Here is a 9,028-nt window from a genome sequence, read left to right as displayed (position 1 = left end):
TGTTACTATTCCTTTATTCTTGATTGGCATTCCCCCTGATACTTGAACAGTATAATCAATATTTCTAACTCAGATTTTTTGACTCTGACACTCTCACTCTTAAAAAAAAAAAATGTCCATTGTTTCACAATTTCTAGCTGTTTATGTAAATGGTCAAAAACATGCAAACTATTTACGAGAAGGTGCCAAACCACAGTGCAACAATTCAAACCACCAAGTCTCTCAAGGGTGTCGGTCAATGTTTACTGCCTGCATTGTATGAATTTTTCCTTTCTTTTCCTAAAATCACTGATGCTTTCTCATTTTAATCAATTGTCTGCAGGGGTGTTTGCAAAGTCATTGCTTTTTGACATAAAGAGTTCAGGGAATTTTTTTTTTTGTTTTTTTTTTTGCCTTGTGTCTGGGCTTCTGGCTGAACTTGCTGGATGACATTCTGCTCATAGTTGTGCACAAGAAGCCTCACACACCCTTTCACAAGCTTACGTATCCCATCACTAAAGGATATGTTTGGGCTCTCCACAATACAAAAAAGATTGTGTTGTTATTTTTAACCCAATAAATGACAGGTCAACGCAAAGCCAAGCAACGAAGTTTTCCCTGTTATTTTGGCAGCTGCTCATGTCGGTAAACACATCAACTTTGCAGTCAAAGTAACGACGCGCTTGTTGTTCGCCTCTGGTCAGGTAAGACAACCTCAAATGTGCTTTTTCTATCATTAATGTGAAAGGATACAACAAAAAATGTTGTACCGTTGATTGAGTTTAAATGTCTTCATTTCTACTTGGTTACTCTACCTTCCCGCGCTGAATGTTTAAACCTTATTCATGGTGTTGTTGGACTGTTGACTTTGCCAAGATTGTCATGGCACGATAATCAGTGGCAACAAATACACGTACATGGCATATGAGACAAGAAAAATTGTCCATCTAAATAAATGCTTGATGAAACATTTTACCATACTCCAAATTGTAACCCGCGAAAATTGGGGTTGTGCAATGCAGTCTATAATTAAGTTAAGGCTCTTGCCCAATAAAGATTTTCAACTTGTTTCAACTTGTTGTACCATAGTAGAAGTAGTAGTAGTAGTACTAGCAGTATTAGTATCCAATCCAATTTTTGTAGAGCGTAAAGTTGACCAAAGTGCTTACCACTGTGTAATATATTTACTGTACAATAAAAATTTTAAAAAATAGATAAAATAACAATAGGGATAAGTACCAAGACAAAACAAAGGTAAAATCAGCAACAGTAAAAAAAAGAAGAAAACAATACAAAGAAAATAATAATTAACATCTGAAGCTGAGGTACAAGCCAGAGAGGAAAAAGGTGCATTTGAAGTGACTTTGCCTCAAATCAAACACAAAGGAGGACAATTGAAAGATATAAGTGCATGACTTCTTTTTACAACTGTAAACAAAAAACAACCTAGACTCTACCCAATAAAGATGTGGTCACAATTTGCAAGCACTTTAATTGGGTGAATGTAAATCAGATATTTTGGGTAAAGAGTACCTGAATTAAAAAGTTTTGAAATACTATATATATTGTGTAAAGTTTACTTCCCCTTTATGACATTCCCCAACTAAATGACTCATGACATACTCATGATTTGTAGTAGTACTATGTAGGGCTGTTCGATTTTGCCTAACAAGAAAATCACGATTAATTTCTCTCAAACCCGATTTTACGATTACGATTTCTTTGTAAAACAAAAAGTAATGAAGAATGAAGTATTTTGAATGTTTTTTTATTCAAACTGAATTTTTCTTTCTTTGAACTCAAAATGCCAGTCAATTTCACTTAATACACACAGAACAATCCATTGGGATTGACAGCACTTTACTTACACAATAGAGTTCAGATCTGTTCTTAATTAAACCGATAATGAAAGAAGAAAATGCATATACCATCTGATATGAAATCATCAACATGAGAGAAGTCAACATGACAGTCATGTCTGTAAACCAAATAGTCTGTCAGCAAGTCATTTTGCCAACCAGCCAGCCTTTCACAATTCTCCCTGGTCTTACTTAAACATAAATCAATGATTAGTGCAAAATTGTCACTGAATAATACAATGCACTGTCAATGCAACTGTTGGACGAGAGGACCGTTGCAGAGGAGAACAAAAAGGGACGCCTTTCAGACGTTGGGTAACTTGCTCACGGGTTGTATTGTACATGCGGGGCACACACTACACTACAGATCTATTTTTGCCCGATTTATTAACTAAACGCTCACTTGCCTGAGCAAATTGCAGAATCGCCGGTAGCCATGGATGTTGTTGTTGTTGTTATCGGACTGCGTGCTCTTGGGAGGAGCGGAAATGCAGAAACTACGGTGGCTTAGATACAACAAAAATAAAAAAAATTGAACGTGCCGATTTGTACGTTTTTAACATCGTTGAGCCAGAAAATTCGGTTTTAGTTCTAAATCGCTTAATCGAGCAGCTCTACTACTATAAATTAATAATTATGACGCAAAATTAAATCATATGGGTAAAACGGGGCCGCACGGTAGTCGACTGGTTAGCACGTCCCCCTCACAGTTCAGATGGGGTTCGATCCCGACTCCGGCCTTCCTGTGTGGAGTTTGCATGTTCTCCCCGTGCCTGCGTGGGTTTTCTCTGGGAACTCCGGTTTCCTCCCACATTCCAAAAACATGCTTGGTAAGTTGATTGGGCACTCTAAATTGCCCTCAGGTGTGATTGTGAGTGCGGATGTTTGTCTCTGTGTGCCCTGCGATTGGCAGGCAACCAATTCAGGGTGTCCCCCGCCCACTGCCCGAAGACAGCTGGGATAGGCTCCAGCACGCCCCGCGACCCTTGTGAGGAGAAGCAGTATAGATAATGGATGGATGGATGAGTAAAACGGTGAATGGGCATATACTCACTATTGAAAGCTCTTTAAAATCTTCTCATTCGCCTATGATGACACGGCATCAAGAGAAACTGGGGGATCAGCATCTCGCTTGGTGACAATGGCTGAGGATTGAACACGCAACCTTCAGGTCGGCGGTCAACCACTCTGGCACGTGAGCCATGTGGCGCTGAGAGGCTTATGCGTCGCGTGATTATTTGCACTAAATATACGATTGTATCCAGATGTCTGGTGAACTATTTCATAGCTTTTGAATGAAGGTACTCTTGACCCAAAATATATTATTTACATTTACCCAACTGAAGTGGTTGCCAATTGTTACCCTACATTGATTGGGTAGATTCTTTGGGTTGATTTTTTAGTGTACATTTATTGAGTAGATTCTATAGTTGTTGTTGTTTTTTTAAACGTGTTGGAATATTTTGTTAAAATTTAGTGACGGTATAAATTCCTTATAATTCCTTTACTGCCTCAAATAATCAGGTAAGTTTGATTTGGAAATTTGATTTGATTTTTTATTTTCATGGGTTATATTTACCAGCTAATCGCAGTTGCTAATTCAGCCATTTTGTCTAAATGACCATATCTTCAGCCATGTTCCCAATTTATCAGTTCACACCAATCACACAGATTATTTGATTCCCAAATACTGTGCTGTGAGAGATCATCTAGTGTATCATTGTAAACTATCCAACTGGTTTGAAAATTATTTACTTCAAATAATGTAACTTAATACGACTGACTTATAGTGGCAGGCAGAATAACTAAATGCCCTTCCATTAGATATCAGAAAGTACTTAATTAAACAGTTTATCCACTTTTTGTTGTATTTTTGTTTGGTGGTAAGCCGCAGGACTTTGTGAATGTAAAAAATGTGCCTGGCATAACATTCTTCAAAAATGTAAAGAAAGAATTGTTGACCTGCAGATGCGTATTTCATTGTTCTCTGTGGTTTTCAGTGCCGGCTGAGCCATGGAGGATGGCATGGACAGTCCGGTGGCCGTCAAGGTGGAGGGCCACTCCCGCAGCGTGATCCTCAGGTACTTCCGGGGCGACATCGGCAGCATGGTGGACGCTCACTTCAGCCGCGCTCTCAGCAAAGACGCCAAAGACAACGTGCCGGCTGCCAAGGCCAAGAAAATGCGTAAAAACATCAAGTTAGGTAAGCCAACTGAGACACAAGGGCAGTCTTAAAGGGGATGTTGTTGTTTTTTTTTCAAGTGCTTTATAAATACAGTTGAGTTGAGCTGAGAGTTGGGAAGCTCGTCTCAATTTACTCACAAATTGACTTCTGGACTTGTTTATTTCAATACTTTGCTATTATTCAGTTGTGTGGCGGTTTATGTTGTTGTATGCAAACTCTGGCTAGTTGAAACTTTTGTCATCTAGACATAAGGGAATGACAGATATTGTAAGTCCCTGTTGTTAATTTTGACCGATTGTTCCCCTGCAGAGGATAGAAGCACCTGCCACGCCAACTTGGCCGAGCCTGTGCCCATAGCGGGCCGTCACGTGGCGTTCAGCCCAGCTGACGACCACACCGGATCGTGGCACTCGTTCATCGGCAGGACCGGGGAGACATCGGGCTTGCCGTCTGCTGCGTATTCTGTGGAAGACTTGAGCTTGACCGGGCAGCAGTACGCCTCGTCGCTTCTCAACCTCCTGCACGGCGACCGCACCGAGATGGGGCCCGGCGTGGCCTCCGGCTCGAAGGCGGAACATCTGGCCAACTGGATGGTGCCTCAAGGATTTAGAGACTCTGTGGAGCCCGCTGGAGGCTTTGAGCCTGGTAAGCCTTCATATGCAATCCAGCATCTGCCCTCAGGTTTCTTGGGAGGCTATCAAAGCTTCCAAAATGGACATAATTAGAAGCATCAACCAAGTAGACATGTGTTGTCCCTGCTAAAAAAAACATTGTTACGTTGTTCTTGAACTGGGGTGCCCGGGGTACTGTAAACTGTAGCGTGGGGGTGAGCAAAATAATTTGCAATTAATTATTATGTTGTGTTATTATAAATCAGTACATACCTATTACCTACAGTATATTGTATATGGGGGCAGATGTGCCAATAAAAGAAACATAAATTAATTACTCTTCCAAACCTTAGTTTGGGCAAATTAAAAGCACTGATATGATATGATATGATATGATATGATATGATATGATATGATATGATATGATATGATATGATATGATATAACGTAAATCTGACATGACCAAGGTAATATTTGTTTTTAGAACAGAAGGTATTTTTCAAATCTATAGTCCTATTTCTTAGAGAATAAATGCATTTTTTTTTCCCCGGAATAAAAGGCATGATCTATATTTTTTAAATTCACTTGCTAAAATATGCTTTTCTTACCTCGCTAAACTTTGACTTTTATATTATAATATTACAAATGTATCCCCAAAAAAATACTCTCATAAAATTGATTTTTTTTTTTCTCCTGGCAAATACATCTTTGCTCGTGTAAAGACTATGATATGTGTTCCTGAAAAAATGAAAACAATTTCATGCTCTCAAGATTACAATGTGTTTTTCTCCACCTAAAAAAGATTTAGTTATTATGACTATAGTACTTCTTTTCTCAAAAATAGGCAGATTCTTTCCTGTGGCAAGTAATAATAGTTATGTTTCATTGGTGTTGGCAAAATGATGGGGTCCTTGGGAAAAATTTGGGTCACAAAAAGTTTCAGAACCCCTCCCAGTCTTAATGTATACAGCCACGAAAGGTTTTACACATGGCATCAGTATGCAGTCAGCTGTGTTTACCAGAATCGGCTCCACACTGTTTGTCTAATTGCTGCGTTTTTTTTTCCATTAACATACGGCAAAGTTCGGACTGCGCAATGCAACTTTTTTCCTCCTCAGCTTGAAATCGCCCTTGTAACAACAATAATGTGGCGTAGTTGCGGATTTTCCCCATCCCAGTAGTGCCACGGTCTCATCTATTTTTAGCTTCTCTTGAATCATGTTTACTATTCGTGAATTTTTGCAATGAGCTCCATGTTAGTGTTAACTGTTCATGTTTTTACACATTGAAGCATTGGAATCGGTATTCAGGATCGCCATGCCAGAAATAGGACATTATATTTTTCTTGTTAAATAACAGTATTTTTTCTTTTGTGTTACTTTGTGCTGTTTCCACTTGTTTATTTCCTACCTACAGAAAAGTTGGCAGTTTTTGTTTTGTTTCATTGTTATACGTTCGAACCCGCCCCGTACATGCAGTGTCATTGGTCAGATCACAGCCCTTCAAATGAGAGGCAAAGTGTTTTTGCTTCAAGTTGTTTGTCATGTTCCTTCAACGTGCTATTATTACTGTACCACCGCCTTTCGCTAACACAAGCTTGAAATTAACATACAATGGGAAACTTCGCTCACTAAAGAAATGTATAATGAGCAAGTTATTGAGGATGTGATTCCACTGGTGTGCTCATCTGACCAAATGTCATGGCAGATTCAAACAACAAATATCCATATTTATATCAAAAAGCAGGTTCATGTCTAAATGTATGTTTTTAAAAGTAGCAGTAAGAAACACCCATGTACAAAAAATACAGTTACTTTGTGTTACTTTTTTTTTCTGTTTTCTGAGTCAAGTTTTGTGAATAAAGGAGTGTATTTGAATGAAGGATAAATTCAAACAAAGCCTCTGGTGTTTATTTCTTCCAGTCAGCTTTGTGGGATCATTTTTGTTTGCACAATACGACGAAAGACACTAATTGAGTGTGGCTTCCTGGCTGGTTCACCAATATTACAGACCAGTGAATTAGGCCAGTGGATCTCAAATTGACCACTTGGGAGTCTGCAAAATAAAACAAACACAATAAACCAATCAATCCTTTCTTCTTCAGCTTTGGGCCAATATAGGTGTTTTGATAATGACATCATCACATAAATCTGACCTCTACAGACTGTTATTTTTAAGAACAAGAGGCTTATCATTACAGGACAGAAATCCCACTTCTTTTCAATGACTATTTACTTCTCTTTTTAAAGCAAATAAAATTGTCTTTTTCTGAATAACAGACAAAATATTACAATGGCAAAGTTGTATTTTCGAAATTCACTTGTTACAATCAGACTTTCTTCCCTCACTAAGCATTGGCTTTAACAGCATAAGATTTATACTGCATCTTAAAACTATGACTTAATTTTTGGAATATAAACAACTTGTTTTTCAATCTACTGGTACTACATGTGGCGAGCGTCCAGCTGAGTCATTATCATCAGAAACTTTTGATTCTCTCCTTACACTCATCAGCACCGATATGACTTTAGCACCTCAGCATGAGGCGGCAGGAAGTAACCAAACCTGTTGAGTGACTTTTTGTGGCTAGAAGGAAATTGTTTCTTTCATCATCGGGCTGTGGAACAGTATCAGTAAATTGTGCCTCTGGGGTGGTGAGGAAACAACCAAAAATAGTGCTTCAACTGTAACCTTATACAGTAACAACACCCCCCACCACCCCCCAACTTGGTTTTTAGCCTAGGTTGTTAGTCAAGTCAAGTCAAATTTATTTATATAGCCCTTAATCACAGGAAAGTCTCAAAGGGCTTCACATATACACCAGATCATATACACGACATCCCCTGATCTTAAGCCCCAGGAGGGCAAGGAAAAACTAAAAAAAAAACATCTGGGGAAAAAGTGATAAACCTTGAGAAGGGACCACAGATGGGGGAATCCCCCTTCCAGGATGATCAGGCTGCAATGGTGTGCAACATTGAAAACACATTATAGTACTATACAGTGTTTGTTAAAGTGATGTGAAAGTTAATCAAATGAAGTGCTGCAGGAAGATGACATCGGTGAAGTGAGCAGGGGCCCAATGGTCAATGTAGAAATCTCCGAGGATGCGGTCAGCCTCCGATCTTGTAGCAGTCAGTTGCTGTTGTATCGAAACAGCAACCTCCAATTCGGTCGTCATCACCTAGTGGAACTTCTCTTGGTGGAGAATATATACACATAAACCTACGGTGTATTTTTTCAAACTCAATTAATGGGTTAGCTCTTTATTTTCAAGAATAATGTTGCAAGATGAATATTACATTAATTAATTAATTATATTGTAATATAGTCTGTGGTATAATTTATAGTTTAGTGAAAGAGGCCAAGCCCTGTCGCAAAGAGCAAAAATCCCAAAGTAATTGACGTCCAACCATAAAGATTTTTAATTGCATAAAGATGCCATAAGTTGGCAGCAAAGCACCTTTTCCTATAAAATGGCCTGGCTAAATGAGAGCTCCTCCCTTCACTTCTATCAACAGTTTCTTGGCACCAATATGCCACTATGCCAAAGCCTCACGGCTCATTTGAGATATTCAAAATAAATTGTGCACTTTGCAAAGCCAAATTCAAATACCAAATTAGATGTACATCTTTGGCATCATTCAACAGTTGTATTTTACAGGAAAATAATAGTATTCAAGGACCAAACAAAGCTATTAGAACAGTCTTTGAATACAAAATTCTGGATACGTTAATTTGGCCCCCCCCATATTAATTCCAAGATTATACTCAAGTAAATATCTGTTACAAGCTTCGAAGAAAATTGTAGTTAAAAAATGCGATTAATCGCGATCAAATAAGTGAAATGTTATGATTAATTAAAAAAAAATATTGCTTGACAGCACTAATATGTATGTATATATGTATATATATATACATATATATATATATACACATATATATATACATACATATATATATGCATATATATATATACATATATATATACATATATATACATATATATATGTCCACTGATAGTGTAGTGGTACACACGCCTGAGTTGTGTGCGGGCAGCGTGGGATCGATTCCCGCTCAGTGACAGTGTCTATGTGTGCCCTGCGACTGGCTGGCGACCAGTTCGGGGTGTAGTCTGCCTTCGGTTTGGAAGATGACATGACATGACATATATATATATATATATATATATATATATATATATATATATATATATACATATATATATATATATATATATATATATATATATATATATATATATATATATATATATATATATATATATATATATATATATATATATATATATATATATATATATATATATATATATATATATATATATATATATATATATGTGCGCGGCATGGCATGGTGGGCGACTGGTTAGC

General features: G+C 37.8%; 1 protein-coding gene across 3 annotated transcripts; it reads left to right on the top strand.

Moving 5' to 3' along the window:
• The first annotated feature begins 456 nt into the window (after window positions 1–456).
• Window positions 457–6,532, top strand: vgll1l (vestigial like family member 1-like). Of its 3 annotated transcripts, none has more exons than XM_086012645.1 (3): window positions 457–683; window positions 3,839–4,041; window positions 4,333–6,532. In XM_086012645.1, the coding sequence occupies exons 2-3, from the start codon at window positions 3,852–3,854 to the stop codon at window positions 4,746–4,748; spliced, it is 606 nt and encodes a 201-aa protein (XP_085868771.1). In that variant the 5' UTR covers window positions 457–683; window positions 3,839–3,851; the 3' UTR covers window positions 4,749–6,532. The 3 variants fall into 3 exon arrangements, with proteins under 3 accessions (XP_085868771.1, XP_085868779.1, XP_085868786.1); XM_086012653.1 differs by lacking the exon at window positions 457–683 and adding an exon at window positions 694–2,668; XM_086012660.1 differs by lacking the exon at window positions 457–683 and adding an exon at window positions 2,691–3,009.
• Window positions 6,533–9,028: the final 2,496 nt, after the last annotated feature.

The sequence above is a fragment of the Filicampus tigris genome, chromosome 2, assembly GCF_054856515.1.
Source record: "Filicampus tigris isolate MCC_2025a chromosome 2, RoL_Ftig_1.0, whole genome shotgun sequence".
In the NCBI taxonomy this organism is placed as follows: domain Eukaryota; kingdom Metazoa; phylum Chordata; class Actinopteri; order Syngnathiformes; family Syngnathidae; genus Filicampus; species Filicampus tigris.
Note: the sequence above shows the minus strand (reverse complement) of the source record. Positions and strands in the feature narration are given on the sequence as shown.

Bases quoted from the DNA above. Each gene is read 5' to 3' on its own strand.
- vgll1l (XM_086012645.1), top strand. From the start codon at position 3,852: ATGGAGGATGGCATGGACAGTCCGGTGGCCGTCAAGGTGGAGGGCCAC. The intron at 4,042-4,332 runs GTAAGCCAACTG...GTTCCCCTGCAG, and splicing joins GCGTAAAAACATCAAGTTAG to AGGATAGAAGCACCTGCCAC.